This window comes from Notothenia rossii, assembly GCF_949606895.1.
Source record: "Notothenia rossii genome assembly, chromosome: 5".
In the NCBI taxonomy this organism is placed as follows: Eukaryota; Metazoa; Chordata; class Actinopteri; order Perciformes; family Nototheniidae; genus Notothenia; species Notothenia rossii.
Window position 1 is genome coordinate 26,960,509 of NC_136903.1, and position 20,902 is coordinate 26,981,410.

The 20,902-nt window shown below is 40.2% G+C and overlaps 1 protein-coding gene across 1 annotated transcript in view; it reads right to left on the minus strand.

Moving 5' to 3' along the window:
• The window catches only part of cdh13 (cadherin 13, H-cadherin (heart)), a 385,568-nt gene that overhangs the window by 210,710 nt on the left and 153,956 nt on the right, over nt 1–20,902 (minus strand). The window contains exons 5-6 of the mRNA XM_079681783.1: nt 5,621–5,626; nt 4,905–5,057 (exon numbers count right to left, since the gene is read on the minus strand). Coding sequence (XP_079537909.1) covers nt 4,905–5,057; nt 5,621–5,626 — 159 coding nt within the window. The remainder of the gene's footprint in view (nt 1–4,904; nt 5,058–5,620; nt 5,627–20,902) is intronic.

Below are 20,902 nucleotides of genomic sequence, written 5' to 3' on the forward strand. Positions count from 1 at the left end.
TTCCATTCCAGTCTCATTCAACACAGATAAAGGCTGTCAGTAGTTTATAGAATAAAATAAAAAACATTTTACTCAAACACATACCTATAAATAGTAAAACCAGAGTGACTGATAATTTTGCAGTGGTTTCTTTTTTTTTCAGAGCTGTATGTGTTTTCTTTTCATTTAGGTGACAAAGAAAATGTGTTGTTGACATCCCCATCCCTAGCAGTACATGCTTTGATTCCTGACCCCATCTGTCTTCCAAACAGGGGCCGACTGACCACCATCAGAGGACTACCATAGGTAGTACACAAACTATGCATAAAGTCCCACTTTGAAACAACCTTTTACCAATGTGTCATTGAACTAACAGCATATATAAACCTGCAGAAATATATTTTGATGCTTCTTGGTATAGAAAAAGGCCTGCAAAAACACAACATTGACATACAACTGTATCACTTTAGAGAGCTACGGCTTGCTCAAATAACTGAGGGAGCGAACCAAAGCATTAGATTATGAGAGGAACTGCAGAGCCATATCGTGAATGTGTTTTATAAGTGGCCCTTTTCAAATATACAGTATTCATGTGATCCGATCTAAAGTCATTGATTATAGAAGCTCTTCTTCCAACATGTAGAAAGGCTTTGCCATCAAATAGTTAAAGACCCCTGAACTCCCTGTTACAATTCAATATGACATGCCTTTAGAGTAATGGTGATTTTAATCTACCTCTGAATATTTCATGTTTCATCAGCACACAAGCCATGAGCTACAGTAAGAAAGGAGAAATACTTAACATACTTAATACTTTGAGTGTGACTGGGCCGGCCTGCCAGGACCACTGGGAACTCTAACAGTGATGCAGTCTTCATTCTGCACACAGTGTTAGACCATCGATTAAAAAGGCGAAGCTGCATTTGATAGGAGACGCATGTTCTGAGTTATGATGGGGGTACAGACTTCCTATGATAAGAGGAGAGAGCAGGCTTGGAGGCTGGGTTAGGAAAAGGAACATGTACTGTAGGGAGGAAGCAAAGCAATGAGAGTGCAAGCTTTTGTGTACATGTGTGTGCTCATGCATATGTATAGATGTGTGTGTATAGAGAGGCATAGCAGTTTGCCTTCAGGGATTACAACTATCGGGTTGGAAATAATGATCATTATTGAAGCTAATCCACTCTAGGCCATTGAAACAGTGGCATATTACACTGGTCCAGTATTTTTTTACTATGTTGGAATAATTTAGCCATTGACTGAAGCCTTCAATTAAATCCCTGCACTTTTATAATAGGGCTGTGAGGAAAAAATCACTCAGAGGGAAAGCACTTTTTTTCCATCTAGGGTTCGTAGGCGGATACATAATCAAGCTGAATTATGTGGTTGAAGCTAAAAATCCATTACTTATTCTGATTAGCCAATGTTATTTGAAGTAATCCGGATAGAGAATTGTTTTTAGATGTTGAGAGAAGTTGAATATATTAAACGTATTTCCTTCTACTCGCAGCTGGCTCCCTTTCTGAGTGACAGTTTCAATAAAGTCTCTGTCTGTGTCTGTCACACAAGGTGTGTTTTTCATCATGTCTTGTGTCACATCACAACATCAACAGCTCTTTTAAATTGACGATTTCTAATAAATAACAGGGCTCCAGCACATGTGTCCATGTGAAACAAGAAGCAGCATCCTAAGCAGTGAAGAAGCCAAATGTGAGAGAGACAAATTACTCAGAGATAAGGGTTAATATTGGTTCAGAAGCCTTCATGATACAGAAACAACTAATTAATGGGATTTAAAGTTGAATCAGCTACTTTTGGACAGGTAATGTACTTGGTAATAATAAAATCTGCAGCTGCTCTTCCTTATCTCTATATGTATATATATATATATATATATATATATATATATATATATATATATATATATATATATATGTGTGTGTGTGTGTGTGTGTGTGTGTGTGTGTGTGTGTGTGTGTGTGTGTGTGTGTGTATTGTGTGTGGATAACATTGTCTTTCAGTTGTAGAATTGGCTATAATCCACTTACTATCTTACATTTATTTCCATTAATAAATGATATACTGATAATAAATAAACCCGCAGGTCTGCAGGGTTTTCAACTCTCCTCATATTTTCCTTTAGATCTCACATCTCTTTCTTCTTCTCCTTTTTTCCCATCTCAATTACACTCCTTGCATTTCATTCAGCTCAGTCATTATGTCAAGCATTCTTTCTGCTGAGCTAAACATTTCCATACTGAACACAGTCAAATATGTTTAGGGGAGATCCCCAGACCCTAATGTCTACTCATCTCTCTTTTTTTTCTGTCCTCTATTCCAATTATCTCTTTCACTTCCTCCCAAGAGTCTTATGTACCGACTTTTGTTAGAACCAACAAAGACCCATAATTGTATTTCACTGAGCTTGTCACTTTACTAGAGGATATTAGGACAAAACTATAAGATATGCGTGGTTGCTTTGAAGCTCGGTACTTTTGCAGCTATTTCTTTAACCTTCATTTTTATACATTGTATGAGCAATGCTGAAAAAGTAAAATAAGAAACATTTTCCTTAAGTCTAACATCAAATCTGCAAGTATGTTGAAGAGGGACGATGTGTACAGTTTAGATTAAATAATTAAATGTATATTAATTGACTTATTTCTTTCTATAAATTCTTGATGGATCAACTCTATTCTTACAAATCTTTCTTTGTAGCCCCAACAGTAGCTGATGCTTTCTAGTGGTGTAGCAGAACAAACCAAAATGTCATTCTTAACAGGACAAAATGCTATTGTTAGCCTAGCCTAAACAGCGGGTAATGTATTACACTTAAAATAGTTGTCATTATGGTTATGAATCCTGTAACCACAACTAACGTAGTCAGATTATGATGTGAAAATGTAAAAAATAATGCTTGATTACTGATGTTAGTGGTAAGTTATTAAGAATTGAAGTTCACAGGGCGCAGCTGAACACATCAGGCTCTAAAGAATTACAACAAACTGCATCTTACAAAATACTAAGCATCAATTACTTAGGTATCACTATTAATATAAACTAATCTACACACATGAGAGAAATCCAAAGCTTGCCTGACCATCCGGGCATAGCAAATCCTTTGGCATTGTTTTAAAAAAACAAATTTTGGTTTAACAAACATAAATGTCAAAACACTCGGTTACCATGCTCAGATCAAATGCATGGCTTACACCAGATTAGTTAAAAGGTAAATGTTGCATATAAACGCGTTTCTCCTTTTACATATGCTTTGCAAACACGTGTGTTAACCCATATTTCCAGGGCATGTGTAGTGCCAACAGAGGGAATGACAGTAAGACAAACTGCTACTAGTCATCATTCATCATCAATTTATAAATGAATATATAGTGTGTATGCTTTCCTAGCAAAGCATTCTATGTGTTTAACCCATTATCCATGAGATAAATGGGAGCACAGTTATTGGGTGTGAAAGGTGCTTGTAAACAACCTGAATCAGACCGTAACCACTGATAGCCAATGTCCTGGTTTTACCATGCATGTAATAAAGCAATAGGCGCTTTCACACCGGAGTACTTTTCCCAGTATAGTTCCGATAGTTCTTGAAATGTTGCGTTCACACCAAAAAAATCTGGAACTAGAACTTAGTTCATGAGAACCTTTTCACCCACTTTTTAGTCCCTGCTTGAGAGCAGGGACTTTCATGGGAGAAAAAGGTTCCCATTTCTGATTGGTTGGGCGGATTGTAAACCACGCACCGTAAAACTCGGAAAGGTTTTGTGAAGCCGCCATTGTATTTGCTGGCATTAGCATTATTAGCATTAGCCCAGCGCACCAACGGCGAGAGACTAACTTATGGCAACACAACAAAAAACATGGGAGCGGTGGAGATGAGGAGGTGTCGGCGCTCTGGCGATTTACTCGGAAGGCTTCAGTAGAAGCTGCTGGGACTCCCAGCCCCCAACTCCGGGGACTTCCGGCCGGGGACTTTGGGTGGCAGTATATGCCGTGAAGTTGTTTGCGGCCTGCCAGTAAACCCAAAGCAGAAGAAGAAGAAGTGACGTCAGCGACTTAATTTGCCTAATCCTCCCTCAGGGACTTATTCCGGTGTGAACGCGATCTGCTCTTTAGTTCATCAGAACTAAGTAAGACAAAGTACTTGGTGTGAAAGCGCCTATTGATAACAGACTGGGGGAAGACTAAATACATTTGGTGAATGTGTGTTTGTCCCTCCCAGCCTACCTCTTTATTGTGCCTCATGCCTGCTCTCCTCTCACATCTGTTGGTATTTACAGAGTAAATTATTTCAGAGTTTTTACAAAAGCCAGTCAGCTTATCAACAGCTTGCATTCAGCCAAACACCCACACTCACGTCTGGTTTCAGAAAAGAGGATAAGATCAATTGTCTGCCTACAAAAAATATATATTTCCTCTGCCCTTTTCTCCCTTTCTGTTATAGGGGAAATTGTTTCGTTTGGCAGACAACCCTGAGGGCACCCACCACAGCAGGCACCTCAAACAGGCACTAATGTTCTTTTATCATAGAGGCAAGCACCAACTTCTAACTGATAGCATCACTTCAGCCTTTATGAAATGCAATGCCAATCCGTCTCCAAATAACACTTACATTACACATAGTCTTGTTACAAAATCAAAGTGATCCTAAATCTTCAGCTTTTTTTCCATATGCTGAACATATGCAACATTTTACAGAGATGGATCAAAGTGAATTCTGTATGAACCAGTCTACAGTTTCTCATGAATAACTTGGCCGTGTAAAAAGGAAACAATCAGGGAACAAAATAGGAACTACATGAACACTGTTGCTGAGTTGGAAACAATAAAAGTGCACAGGTGGGAATGAAAACGAGAACCTGCACTCAAACACAATAAGCACCTGATCTAAAAAAGGCACACACACTGACCTCGTAGGAGTGGATGGCCTCACGGTCCAGTGAGCGGCTGACTGACACGTCTCCTGTGTCTATGTCAATGGTGAAGAGACCTCTGGGATCCTGGTCAGCGCCGGGGCCTGTCAGACGGAATATATGGTTCCCTAACTTCTCTGTTGAAATCACCTGCAGACAAACACACACACGCAAAGATATCAACAACTTGAACAATTGTAAGCTTTTCCCTTTTAATTTGGAGTGAGTCTTTTTCCAGAGGCAAAGACATTGGTGAGTTACTGCTTCTTTTCTAGGCACAGTACGGAGAAAAACGTATTATTAGAGTTTGTTGACATACATTTTGAATAGGAGCTTACTGCGCCTTGAATTGTGATGAAAATCCCCCATAGCTAGCAATTAAAAATGCATATCAGACAAGAATTTGATTCAATGTCATCAGTTGGCAAGAAAGTTAGCATCATCTCTGAGCAGAGGAGTCCTGCTGTGACCACTTGTAAATTCATGGTAGTATTCTTAGCAGATAAGACAAGTTGAACAGTTAAATAAATATAAAATCCATCCATATATAATTTAGAGTGAACTTTTTGTAGATTAGCGTTTTTGGCATAGGGCATTTGAGGAAGATTTAAAACCATATTCTGTCAAATTGCTTCATAAAGTTGTGTTTTTGAGCAGTGCTGCCAAGTAAGTTGGCTTAAAATCATTCTGTCTTTATGGATAGATTTACTCACATGAGACTGCCGTAGCCAGTAGCATCCACAGATAACCCAGCAACAGGAACAGGCAGGTTGAAAAAAAAAACAGAGAAAACACAGCATGTTAGAATCACATAGCACCAGAGAACAGAAACAAGAGTCCAATACCTTACTGATCTTTGCAGATCCTGAGGTCAGGGTGGATGTAATAGAAGGAAACATAATACAATAATATACCAAAATTGGCAAAACTTTGGCAGACTTTACAAAGTTTGTACCTAGGAATATATGAGTTGAAGGAATACTATTGCTTTAGGATAGTGGTGTTGAGGATTATAACCAACTCAGCTGTCTGGTGGAAGATGAGCAAAGGCAGGAGTTGCAGAACAATATTTTATATTGGCAGTTCAACTCGTTTACATTGCATATATGCAGTTAAACTATTGAAGGGATAAGGTATCCATATTAGGTCAGCAAGCTTTCTTACTCTGACAAAGAGTGTTCAACTTCTGGTCAGGCTTCCAGCAATGGCTCCATCCATTCCCAAAACAAAGAGGCCGGTGAGAAGTATTGGATTATTAGTAGGGCCGGGACTCGATTAAAAAAATTAATCTAATTAATTACAGGCTTTGTAATTAATTAATCGCAATTAATCGCATTTTTAATCACATATAAATATTTGACCTGAGAACAGTGAGAAGCAATTTTTTTCACATGGATTTTAGACCACTATTGCGGTAAGCATGTTGTAACTTCCGGTTGTTGTTGTCATCTCCGGGTATCCCGTGTGCCTGTTCTGTTGCTGATAGCTTGTTATCTTAACTTAATCGATCGTTTTAAAACTCTTGATCACGGCAACTGCCTGACGTTGTAATCACACGTTACTACAGCTTAAGCACTCACAAACTCTCCTTCTCTTAGCGACTGTAACTCCACAGTTGCCTACACTCTTTTCGGGTTTGCTAACGGTAGCTACTTTAGCTTGATAGCTAGCCATGGCTCTTTCCCCACCCTCGGGTGCTATTTCCTGCTCTAACTGTCTCATGTTTGGTTACTCCCCTACCTCCTTTACTGGTACCGATACATGTGTTAAATGTAGTATAGTTGTTAGGTTGGAGGCGGGAATCATAGCCATAGAAGCCCGGCTCCGCATCTTAGAAAATAACTCAGCTACAGTAAAGCCCATGTTAGCCGGTGCGGACCGGCAAAAGGTAGCTCCTCTTAGCCGTCCCCCGGCAACTCTCGAGCAGCAGGGAGAATGGGTGACTGTTCAGAAGGGGCATAACGCGAAACCCGCAGGTCCCCACCAACCCGTTCACGTATCTAACAGATATTCCCCACTCAGCGAGACACCCGCTGAGAAGCCAACTCTGGTTATTGGTAGCTCTATTATGAGACACGTGAATTTAGAGACCGAAGCGTCCACAGTCACATGCATTCCGGGGGCCAGAGCGGGCGACGTTGAGGCGCATCTTAGACTGCTGGCTAAAAATAAACGTAAATACAGTAGGATTGTTATTCACGTCGGTGGTAATGATGTTCGTTTACGCCAATCAGAATGCACCAAACTTAATGTGGCGTCGGTGTGTAGTTATGCTAAAACAATGTCGGACACCGTAATCTTCTCTGGTCCCCTCCCCAATCTGATCAATGATGACATGTATAGCCGCATGTCATCATTTCAGCGCTGGTTGTCTTGGTGGTGCCCAGCAAACAATGTGGGCTTCGTGAATAATTGGACAGCCTTCTGGGGAAAACCTGGTCTGATTAAGAGAGACGGCATTCATCCTACTTTGGAAGGTGCAAATCTCATTTCGGCAAACATTTCAGGGCTCTGTGGACTTAATCCATGACAAACTGGAGTTGAGACCAGGAGGCAGAGTCGCAGTCTTACACGCTTCTCTGCGCTCTCTCCTAGGCAGTCATCCATAGGAATCCCGACCCCAATAAAATACCCAATATTAACGGTGTGTGTGTCTGCCCAAGGACAATTTAAGGTAAAACCTAATAGAGGTGTCATACATAATAACCTAATAAAAGTAAATGTAACAACTACTACAGTGCAACAAAACAGGAAGATTAAATGTGGTCTCTTAAACATAAAATCTCTAGCATCTAAAGCAATACTGGTAAATGATTTAATATCAGATTATAATATTGATATATGCTGTCTCACTGAAACTTGGTTGAGACATGAAGAATATGTCAGCATAAATGAGGCCACTCCACCCAGCCATATCAATACTCATATTGCCCGAGGCACGGGCCGAGGAGGTGGAGTTGCAGCAATCTTTGACTCAAGTTTACTTATCAATACTAAACAAAAATTAAATTATACCTCCTTTGAAAGCCTCATTTTCAGTCTTACGCATCCGACCTGGAAAACTTTGCAGCCAATCTTATTTGTTACAGTGTACCGTGCACCAGGTCCTTATTCAGAATTCTTATCAGAATTCTCTGAGTTTTTATCAGCTTTGGTACTTAAAACAGATAAAGTAATTATCGTAGGTGACTTTAATATTCATGTTGACGATGATAAAAATAGCCTTACTGTTGCATTTAACTCTATATTAGATTCTGTTGGTTTCTGTCAGAGTGTAAATAAACCAACCCACTGCTATAATCACACTCTTGACCTTGTTCTGACTTATGGTATTGAAATTGAGCAACTATTAGTCGAACCGCATAATCCTGCTTTATCCGACCATTTCTTAGTAACTTTTGAAGTACTGTTACTAGACTACAAAGCATTAGCCAAAAGCTCCTGCAGCAGAAACCTATCTGTTAGTGCTATAGCCAAATTTAAGGAAGAGATTCCACCAATACTTAACTCGATAGCATGTCTGCATGTAGGGGAGGAAACTTATACAAAATGTACACCACCCCAAATTGATCATGTTGTTGATAGTGCTACAGATGCGCTGCGAATAAAATTAGACTCTGTTGCTCCTTTGAAAAAGAAGAAAATAAAACAACATAGATTAGCTCCATGGCATAATGCCGAAACCCGCAAAATAAAGCAAAAGTTGAGACAACTTGAAAGGATATGGCGTTCCACTAAACTTGAAGAATCTCGTTTAATTTGGCATATTACTCTCAATGAATATAAGAAAGCACTGCGTAAAGCGAGAGCAGCATACTACTCTTCATTAATAGATGAGAATAAGAATAATGCAAGATTTCTTTTCAGCACTGTAGCCAGGCTGACAGAGAGCCACAGCTCGACTGAGCCTTCTATTCCCATAGCACTCAGTAGTAATGATTTTATGTGCTTTTTTAACGATAAAATTGTTACTCTTAGAAACAAAATCAATGACCTCTTGCCTTTGACCAGTATAGTGTTATCAACAGCTCCCGGAAACGTAAGTTCTAATAATATTACACTAGATAGTAAACTAGAATGCTTTTCAGCCATAAACCTTGAACAATTAAATTCAATGATTCTCTCTTCTAAACCATCAACGTGTATCTTAGACCCGATTCCAACTAAGCTGTTAAAAGAAGTTTTTCCATTAATTAGCACTTCTTTATTAAATATTATGAATATGTCTTTATTATCAGGCTATGTTCCAAAATCATTCAAAGTAGCAGTGATAAAACCGCTTCTTAAAAAGCACAACCTCGATCCAGAGGTTTTAGCCAACTATAGACCTATTTCTAATCTTCCGTTCCTCTCAAAAATTCTTGAGAAAGCAGTCGCAAAACAGCTGTGTGATTACTTAAGAAACTATGATTTATTTGAAGATTTTCAGTCTGGCTTTAGAACACAACATAGCACAGAGACAGCTCTGGTTAAAGTCACAAATGACATTCTAATAGCCTCTGACAAGGGACTTGTCTCTATTCTTGTCTTGCTCGATCTTAGTGCTGCATTTGATACTATCGACCATGATATCCTATTGCAAAGACTAGAGCACTTAGTTGGCATACAGGGAACTGCTTTAGGCTGGTTTAGGTCCTATCTATCTGAACGCTCTCAGTTTGTACGTGTCAACGATGAATCTTCCATGCAAACCAAAGTTAGCCATGGAGTGCCACAGGGCTCAGTGCTTGGACCTATTTTGTTCACCCTATATATGCTTCCGTTAGGCAATATTATAAGGAATCATTCTGTAAACTTTCATTGTTATGCGGATGATACTCAACTATATTTATCAATCAAGCCTGATGAAATTAATCATCTAAATAAAATTCAAGACTGCCTCAAGGACTTAAAAACGTGGATGACCTTAAATTTTTTGATGTTAAACACGACCAAAACTGAAGTTATTGTACTTGGCCCGAAGAATCTACGAAACAAATTATCTAAAGATATATTAACTATGGATGGCGTTAATTTGGCCTCCAGTGAGACTGTAAGGAATCTTGGTGTTATATTTGATCAGGATTTATCCTTTAACACCCACATAAAATCCATTTCAAGGACCGCCTACTTCCATCTACGTAACATTGCAAAAATCAGGCATATCTTGCCTCAAAACGATGCAGAGAAACTAGTCCATGCATTTGTTACTTCAAGGCTGGATTATTGTAACTCCTTATTATCAGGGTGTACCAAGAAGTCAGTCAAGTCGCTTCAGCTGATTCAAAATGCTGCAGCTCGTGTACTAACCAGAGTTAGGAAAAGGGACCACATTACTCCTGTTCTGGCTGCCTTACACTGGCTCCCTATAGAACACAGGATAGAATTTAAAATTCTTCTTCTCGCCTACAAAGCCCTTAATGGGCAGGCGCCATCTTACCTTAAAGAACTCATTATACCCTATTGTCCTACTAGGGCATTGCGTTCCAAGAATGCAGGGTTGTTGGTTGTTCCTAGAGTCTCTAAAAGTACAATGGGAGCCAGAGCCTTTTCTTATCAAGCTCCACTTTTGTGGAATCAGCTTCCAGTTTGTGTTCGGACGGCAGACACCCTATCCGTTTTTAAGAGTGCGCTTAAGACCTTCCTTTTTGATAAAGCTTATAGTTAGGGCTGATTAGATTCAGCCCCTAGTTTTGCTGATATAGGCTTAGTTTGTCGGGGGACATCTTACTTCTTCCTTCTCTCTGTCTATACCTGTGTACTCTCATGTTCCGATTAACCCAGCTTCCCCAAATTTCTTTCTTTTTGGTGTCTATATACGCCGGGATCCGGAGTCATGGATGATCCTGCGGTCCTGTGTCATGGATTGCGAGTCCTGGATCTTGAGTCGTGGCTGCGGTCCTGGATCATAAGTCCTGGATGGATATCCTCGTGGATTCATCTTCTTATTATACACACATGCATTTCAAAACATTTGGACTACCTATGTTGCAAATGTATTATCTTTTCAATTTACACACGGCATCTATTGCACGTCTGTCCGTCCTGGGAGAGGGATCCCTCCTCTGTTGCTCTCCCTGAGGTTTCTCCCATTTTTCCCTTTAAACTGTGGGGTTTTCTCTGGAAGTTTTTCCTTGTACGATGTGAGGGTCTAAGGACAGAGGGTGTCGTATTGTCATACTGATATTCTGTACAAACTGTGAAGTACACTGAGACAAATGTAACATTTGTGATATTGGGCTATATAAATAAACATTGATTGATGATTGATTGATAGTATACCATTGAATAATGACTGAATACATAAGCTTAAGCAACAAAACATTGTTTAATTTTTTCAAGGTGGTACTTAACAAAGACCAACAGAAAAGTGCAATTTTTGCCATAAAGTGTAGCAATAGCATATTTAGGAATAGAGCACATTTCAGAGATTCAGGTAGCCTATAGGTAGGTAGACCTTCTGTAAACTAAAACACAATACTTTCAAGTACATTCAGAACATTGGAAACCCTGACTATTAGAAAAAATCTCTCTGTTGCTTCAGAGGCCATAACAGACTTTGTTGATTTACCAACAGTTGATTTAAAAAATCGAATCAATTTCAGTCCAACTCTCTCAATAACCTTGGCCAAAACAATAAACAGTTCAACATAAAGTGCCAGTTGCACCAACAACGTAATAAATAGTTCAACATAAAGTGTACCATTTAAAATAAAATAAAAAAGTGCCAGTGATTGACCTCAATCCCTCCTATTCTTCCAATATCCTGATGAAAAATAAAATCTCTCTGTTGCATAGGCCACTGTTTGATCAACGCGAATTGGGTGTGGGTCCTTGTACTCCGAGTCGGGCTAACGTCCACGCTAGCTTCCACGCTAGCTGCTATATGTTTTGCATTGAGGTGATACTTGAGGCTTGATGTGCTGCGGTGATATGCAAATTCCTTTTTGCATAATTTGCAAACAACCGTGCTCTTATTGACGCTTCCATCCGTCCGTTTTTTAAAACAAAATGTCCAATCCACGGGGCCAACCAAAGCGGTCTCATCAGCTTCTTCGTTCACGTTTGACTATTGTTCACTGTGGTTTGTTGTTGTTTGAAGTCATGAACGTTAGTTGGTGCTCCAGTATAATCGGTAGCCCTGAAACTCATCCAGTGAGAAACGTTCCGCGGTGCAAAAATAAGTGCGATTAAAATGCGTTAATTTTTGTGTAATTAATTAATCTTAATTAACGCGTTAAAGTCCCGGCCCTAATTATTAGTATTTAATATAATAACAGATTGGGTGCAATCCAATACCATATACATTTGTTTGGCAAAAAAAATATTTACTTAGTCTCAATATAGATACAATATTTCAAATACTGTTTGCCACAAATACTAGGATGTCTTACTCCATTTGGTTGTATTTTGCACTGTGCTATCAAGCATGTTTTTCTGGCTATACCAACCCAAAATCCTTTGTGCAGGGGATATATAAGAAAAAGGGTCAACACTCAAGTTGCTAAGTTAGGAAATAGTAGTATGTCCCAATTGTACTGCATGCAACAGTATGTACTTTGAAAGTAGTGTACTAAAAGTAAAAAGATAATGTATGTGATTTGAAATGCAGCCTACGTCCATATATATATATATATATATATATATATATATATATATATATTCTCAGCATATGGACCTTTTCTCAGCACTTATGTTGACCTGGAAAAGCAAGTTAGTACAGGTGGATCTAAAATGCAGTCTCATGAATGGCCGCAATGAGATATACATGTATAAGTGAAGCAGCAAATTCAACACAAGGACCTTTTCCTGCTGTGACATGTCAACAGTTCTACAGGGAAACATTTCACAATTGCACTTAAACAGACTTGATTGGAAAATCGCTTTTTTTAAAGTTAAGTTAAAGTTCATTTAAAGTTCTCCCTATCAGTATCTCCCTCTTCACACACCTAATGCTAGTTGTTGGCTTCAGCTACATATTGAATGTACATGTATGACAGAGGTATCCAAGTCTGTGCAAACATAAGGAAATAAGCGTTAAGGTTGTTGATGTTGTTACACAGTCCCCTCTTCTAGATGTTAAGAACCTTACAATATATGTTTCAATCAAGTCCAGCGCTCTGGCTTACGGAGATGCCACCGACAACAATGTGTCCCTGTCTAAATACACACAGGCCCACATAAACACACACACGGTTGTCAGAATTGTAACCTCCTTCTGGGCCTCTCTACTGACACCGAGTGCCAGGGTTGTAAACGGATCTCCTGCCCTGCGCCTCGTGATCAGACGGCTGCCACCAGGTCACCTTTAAAGAGAGCACGCTTCTATGGGATGGCAGCTAAAATGAAGGCCTTTCTACTCCTCACTTAAAAGAGCATAGGAGATTAATCTGTGGTGTTATAACCCGATGCCAGACGGAGCTCAAGCCCTTAAAGCCTCTCCAAAGCTATGTGCCATTTATCTCCATGTCCCGCTTCATCTTTTCCCGCTGTTCCATCTCGCTCTCGGGTGGCTTGCTCCACCACTTGTTACTTTCTTTAATATGTCCATCCTTGTTCTTCTGCTAAGCATCCTCATTCCCCATTCATCATGTTCCACTTATCTGTACTGCATCCTCTCACGCTCACTCCCTCTGCTCTTTATGTTTGCCGTAGCAAGAGATGGGAACGAGAAATGTCAAAAGTGTAACACAAACAGTAATGTGTGGATGATACCAACTGAACTGAAAATATCCACTGCCTCTCTTGGTTTGTCTTTGTTCTTCCCCCTTTTTACTTCTTAACCTCCTTTCCTTCTTTTGAAGCCTTGTTCTTTTCAATAATTTCAAGGAGTTCTCCTCTTATTATCCAACCAGGCATGATCAAGTGAGGAGATCATTCGTTCAGTGGTTTTCTTATCCAAAGCTAATCTTGCATAACGCTGGACGCATCAGTCTGAAGTTTGTTGTACTCATTTATGACTGTTTGCTCAAGAGACTCTTGTTGTTGCCACTGATTAATATTGTCAATGAGTGCTCTTCCTAATCTGCTGGTTAACTGATCGACTGCCTCAATAGTTCAATATGTTTACAGCAAACAGCCAGAAGCATCCAGTCTGTTGCATGGCGCTTGTTAGCATTTATCATGGCTTTAATTTGAGATCAATTGTAAAGTTTGGTCTCCTTTTAAAGCAGGAGCTCTCCATAAGAAGTCCATCCCTGATGAGGTTATGATCCACTAAAGTAAAGAAGAATAGAGTGGTGCAGAAAAGAGTGCTAAATCCTGGAAAAAAGACGTAGCATTTATCTACTTCCATTTCTGTATGTGTTTGGAAACCTGAAATAATGTGGTTAACTCTAGCTGAAGAGATGTGAACGACATACATTAAGCCAGTAACTACCCCACTCGGGAATAGTCGGAGCTTCTATGTGTCATAAAACAGCAGTTGCTACCCAGTGATCGAATGAGACTACTAAACGTGATCACCTTGACACGAGTCCATCTTAAGCTTTGTGGTGGTGATGCGCAGCAATGCTACTGTGATGTAGTTAGTTTATAGCAATACGTTCACTTTTTATTTCTGCCAATTGCATTTGACATAAAAAAATCACGAAGTGGTGATAATATGTGGAGATTATCCTGCTGAACAAAGCGTGTTAAGTATCAATAAAACATGTTGGCCACAAAGCTTATTTTCTTCCATATATGGAAATCCAATGGAAAAATCCCATTGCTTTTTGTCAAGGGTCCCTTGCAATCCCAATTTGTAGGGTATGGCCCTCAAAAACACATCATCACTGCACCGCTCTACACAGGATTAATACACTCCTGTTATAGTCACATTCATCTCCACCTTGCAAGTGATCTGGTTGAGTGAGATCTGCGCACAACTGACGGGCACTTATTCAGTTACGAGTTGTGTCAAATTCTAATATTTCTTTACACGGGAGGACATTACTATTTATATACACAAATACACCTAACACACACACACACACACACACACACACACACACACACACACACACACACACACACACACACACACACACACACACACACACACACACACACACACACACACACACACACACATTCGCAGTAGCTGCCATTCAGGACAGAGATATTTCGGAGCAGTAATCACAGTGGCAACCAGCACCTGCTGAGAGTGACGAACTGGGTCAGATAAAGAAAATAATAAAAAAAGAATGAGGTGCAACATCACTTGGATTCACAGATGGCTCTGCGTTAAACTTGATGGTTGGGGGGGAGGAAGAAACAAGAGCGGACCTACAGGGAGGATGCAGTATGACAGAGAATGTGAGGGGAGGAAGTGTGAGAGAGGGAGAGATTGCTGATAAAGACACAACTTCAGCTGAAGATTAACTGAAGTGTCAAGAGAAGTTTAGTGTTTAGGAGACATCTCTGTGGGAGAGCAGTGTGATCATCTGCACCGCGCACACACACACACACACAAACACACACACACACACACACACACACACGCACGTACACACACACATACACACACTCCGACTTTTTCACACATGCTGGCACAGAAACGTGCACCCATTGGCTTTGTTTCCAGTGAGTATGTCTCCCTCCGTGTGAGTGGGAAGACTGATGGGAGAATCTCACCTCTTTCCATCAGCTCTCATTACCAGCCGAGCAGACATGAACGACTGTGCGGCTCGTGATACTGCGGGAAGGGTGACAGGAGGTGTGGCGCAGCTCAGAAGCGCCAAGCACCTCGAGCACACACAGAGAGAAACAACGAAACGGAGTGTGTATGTTTATGCGTGTCTGCTTGTGTGTGTGTATAAGCTAGATACCATCTCCTGCCGTTTGTGTTCTTGTCAGTTGTCAGGAGGGTTACAATCAAAACTCTGTAGATATAGCTACACAGGTATGTACAATTATGTACATACACTTTGACATGAAACTTGTTAAGCACTGGCAAATTCACTTTCTCTCTCAAAAATCTACACACAAATTTGCTGCAAAGTGTGATAAAGAAAGTGTAAGTTAGTCCAAAGAAAACATTAATATGCAAATAATTGTCATGCTAATTTTATACATACACATCCCAAACAAATACACATGTCCTTGTTTTCTTTTAAGGGGGAATGAGGGAGGATTTCAACTTCAGTGTGTGTGTGTGTGTGTGTGTGTGTGTGTGTGTGTGTGTGTGTGTGTGTGTGTGTGTGTGTGTGTGTGTGTGTGTGTGTGTGTGTGTGTGTGTGTGTGTGTGTGTGTGTGTGTGTGTGTGTGTGTGTGTGTGTGTGTGTGTGTGTGTGTGTGTGTGTGTGTGTGTGTGTGTGTGTGTGTAGTAGCATCCCTCAGTGGTGCTTCTGCTATCCCTATCAAGGTCATATAGCCAGCTGCAAATGACAATCACCGGCCATGAAAGGACTCCTGGGACTAGACCAGTGTGTGTGTGTGTGTGTGTGTGTGTGTGTGTGTGTGTGTGTGTGTGTGTGTGTGTGTGTGTGTGTGTGTGTGTGTGTGTGTGTGTGTGTGTGTGTGTTTGTGTGTGTGTGTCTGTGTGTGTGAGGGGAAGTGCTGAAGGGATGGTCTGATTGTGCCTGTGAATGTGAGTGCATTATGGTGCGTGAGTCCCTAAGAGTGCAAGTGTGTGTGTGTGTGTGTGTGTGTGTGTGTGTGTGTGTGTGTGTGTGTGTGTGTGTGTGTGTGTGTGTGTGTGTGTGTGTGTGTGTGTGTGTGTGTGTGTGTGTGTGTGTGTGTGTGTGTGTGTGTGTGTGTGTGTACAAGCATGCCAGACTTGGACCAGTGCTCTGCCTGATTGTCCTGCCACTCCATCCTGCTAATAAGAGACAGGAGGCGAGGTGGCAAGGTCTGGTGAAGACACACCCTGTTAGAACAGAAGCGAGTCCTCAGCACAGGACGGAGGGGAAACAATGGCGCTAATTAACTGGCTTTGATTGGTTATCCAGGCCTCTGCTAATCATTACCCATCAGCCACTGTATCCTCAGCCAATCACAACAAAGCCTGAGAGGAGCAACAATCAAGAGAGGGACAAGAGAGTCATTAAGCGGCAAGACTGTTTTCAAAGGGTGAAATTGTAGTTTTTAAAGGAAGCTTTATTTCATATGTCTTGTCTTTGCTCCCTCATTTCTGTTATGTTCTGTTCTTTCTTCGCCTTACTTTCAAGGTGACAAATGATAGTCATTTTTATTTACCCAAATATAAAAAGGGTTTTAAAATTGCAGCACTTTAAACATGCAAACACTAGACAATGAATCTGAAGAAGTTTGAATGTAAAGCCTGCAGACATGGAGAAATGCTATGGATGCTAACTTTAGCGTGCTCAGTCGGCAGGAGGAGCAATCACTCAGTCTTGCTTAAGTTCACGCAAGGACAGCATCTCTTGGCCAGTTCACACCCGACAAATTTGTTTTTTATCGATTCTCATCTGTTTTTTCTAAGCTCCTCTCATCATAATGGATTTCACATCTGCTCGATGTGTCTGGGGGTCCTTGCATGAATTGCATTTGACGTCAGAAGGTTTTTAACTCACCTCCGGCGAACATCCGCCACAAAAGGGCATTATTAACATTGTGAAAGCAGACGGGGAGGAAAAGAAGGAAGGGAACTTTCTGGTCTTCTTAAAACAATTAAGAGAATTAATTAGATGAAATGACGAGGCCTACAGGCAGTCTGCTTTCTAACGTAACATCCCGAAACACATCTTGCTTACTCCCTGTTTGAAAGCTCAGATTCCTGGTTAGAAATGTGTGTTTTAAGAAGGAGCAACGAGATACAGAAGCCCTTTTTGCAAGGAACAAGTATTTAGGGACGCAACGCTATTTAGATATTACATTACATTACATATTACACATTACACAGCATTATATAAGCTAATACAAGTATGACAATTATAAAAATTACTTTAAAATACAAACGTATTTGTTTAGAGTTTAATATTCACAAAGACCCCTTCCTCTGTGGGCTGTGTAAATTGGTCTCAATGCTGTGTAGTTGATGAACCCGTTACATTTGCACCCAAAATTCTGTCAAAACTTTTATTTATAATTGCAAACACAGCCTCTATAATTTTGACGAGGAAAAGGCAGAAAAACAGCCTGGAAGAAAAATAAATATGTCTAAAGTCTGTTACCAAACCACAGAAAGTAAATGGCAATTCACATGGGACTCATTATACCACATGACCTCTGGGTTTGGTGACATATGCAGCTAATTTAGCAGAGTTTGTATTAAAAATATTAAATAGAATAACAAACATGCTGATTAGCACATGGTTCAGATCACAGAAGCCCTTCACCATTATTAGAAAATATAGGTAATATTGCTCCTGTGACAATAAAATTAAGGATAACATGCAGAGGAGAGAATAACATGCTCGAAACTGAGTTATTAAGGAAGAACAAGTCAAATGTAACAGAACGGACAACAGGTTACATTGTAACAGCGTTACATTTGACTTGTTCAACTTTGTGAAGCACCTTGAGATGACGTTGTTTTTAAAGTGTGCTATATAAATCAAATGTATTATTATTAGAGGAGGGAGACGGACTGACAGGCAGAGCAAATCAGGGTGCAGCCGACTCTTGACACCACGGAACAAAGGTACCAGACATGTCTATTCTCCTCACTATATTAGCTGAGGTTACGGCCAAATCAGACCCTCATCCCTCTCACCAACAGGACTTTATTGGAGCCGTCATGTCAATCAAGACACGTTGTGTTGATTTGCGAGCTGGTATGAAAGGGTTACAACAGGTTGAATTGCTGACAGCTCCAGTGCAGTGTGGACAAGTTAAAATGGCTTTGTCGATGTAGTGTTTGAGAATCCATGGTGATGCATCTGAGATTTCAATATGTTATTTAATAGGGCTGCGTGTGTGCTTTGTTTTTTAGAATGAATTGTATTAGTGAGGTATGTTATTGGATTTTTGGAATTAGAAGGTGTCTAGTATGGAACTGAATTCAGTTTTGTGGAAAGCCTATTTTGCAGTAATGACCAAAACGCATCCATAGCTATGAGTTTTCTGATGATCTAAGCTACTTTTCTTTGACACTTGTACAGAAACGCACCCACAAAGACATGTTGAGAAAATGTAAACTTCAGACAGAAAGGCCCCTGCAGGTTCTGAGGGCCAGCACATTCTGACTATAAGGAGGCAACAGAAAGCGAAATGTGACAGGTGATCTGGCGGGATTAGGTTGATTTTGACCATATATGATTACATATTCAGAACAGTGTTTTAATTGCAAATGGTGTCAGCTGAGGCTTTAAAATGTTCAGTTCCCCTAAGTCCTTAAGATGCAAAGTATCTAAAACGTGCATAACTGACATGTGGAGCATGTGTTTCAAATGTGCCTCATATCAACTGATTGTATGGATAATCCCTTTTCTTCTGCAGTTAAGGAAAACTTGATTGAAATAAACTTGTTTTGATTCAGTTCAAGCAATTACCAAATGTCAATATGCACCTCACTGTATTTCACTATTTGACTTCTACATTAACCATTTACAGGTATTCCTTGTGGAATGGTGGCCTTGGGTTAGCTAGCTTTATAATTGTTTTAGCATTTTTTTATTTACATATATTGTACTTTCCAGCAGAAATATGACATCTGTATTGTGCATCTATCCCCACTCTTAACAAAACATGTCAACTAACACAAACATATTCATCACATAAAGACTGGCTGACAGCTATCTGTCAAACCATCACACGTTGGTTATCACCTTTGATTGGCCTGCCACAGGATTTAATAGAAACCCAGTTTACTTGACATTGAGAAAATTGCAATTTGGAACCTCCATGAGATTTAGAGAATAACTGGTCAAAAGTGGAGCCTTGCTGATGGCTTTCATTAGAAAATCGAACAGGTGCCACATAGAATAGACACTAATACAAACATAACAAAGGAAAGTAAAATACTAAATTTTCCACAAAGATGACTAATCCAGTTAAAGTGTTTAAATATGTTTTGCTAGATTTGTATTTACAGCATTGCCTCCCACACTCAGTACACAGATCAGGGAATACAACAGCTGGCTTGCTTCTGCAACAAATGCAGGTACATTTGAGCACTGTTGGAAAAGGAAGGTTATTGTCTTTGGAAAAAATCGTATTGGTGTTGAGTGACAAAGGGGCAAACAAAAGTCCTGGAAGAACTATTCCAAGCGTTTAAGGGTTTATGCGCTTGGTTAGCGATGTTCATTGAAATGAATTGGGAGCAAATTTGGGACAAGGTACCTAGCTGTCTTACTACATACAAATGATAAGGGATGTGCAATCACATTACACTGAATGCTTGGTCAGATAAATAATAAAATAGCTGAAAGGACAGTACTGAGCAGGACTCTTTTCTTCCTTGAACACAGAGGTTACCCGGCCTTCTCTTGAGGATAACGGCTGACTCACACATTGCCCCGGACATGAGCAATAGAAGATTTGAGAAATAAACATTGAAGCTACTTGAGCTATGATTGATGTTTCCTCCAGAAAAATGTAGCAGTCTTTAAAAAAAGTGTCCTATCAGCAGGGACTGAAGTGGCGTGTGTAAGAAACAAATTTAAGCATATCAATTTCATTGCATGCTCAGGCTGTTGTGTGAGTGGTTGTGAGCTGTTTATGGACCCCCAAGGGAGGGCAGGGGAGAGACTTCTGTATCAAAACAATTCCAAAGCTAGCAGGAGGTGTGACATAAACAACAAGGGTCTTACCCTTCCCCTGTGAGTCCCGCTAACAGCCAACCCACCCTTATCCCACGAGCACACACACACGCACTTTTGCAAATTTCCATGCACGCGCACAGTCATACATGTCAAGCCCTCGCAATCTCACCCCTCCCCTTCTTCCTGCTGCTTATCTCACCCAGAGAAGGAGGGAGCATGACAAATGAATGGTTTCCATATGGAAATAGTAGGTTGCGTGAGAAGAGGAAAGTCATTGGTGTGGAAAATCAATTTCGCCAAGTTGCTCACATATAGCCTCTATTGGGTAAAATAGCCCACATTAGGCTGTCTTCTCATGCAAAGCTG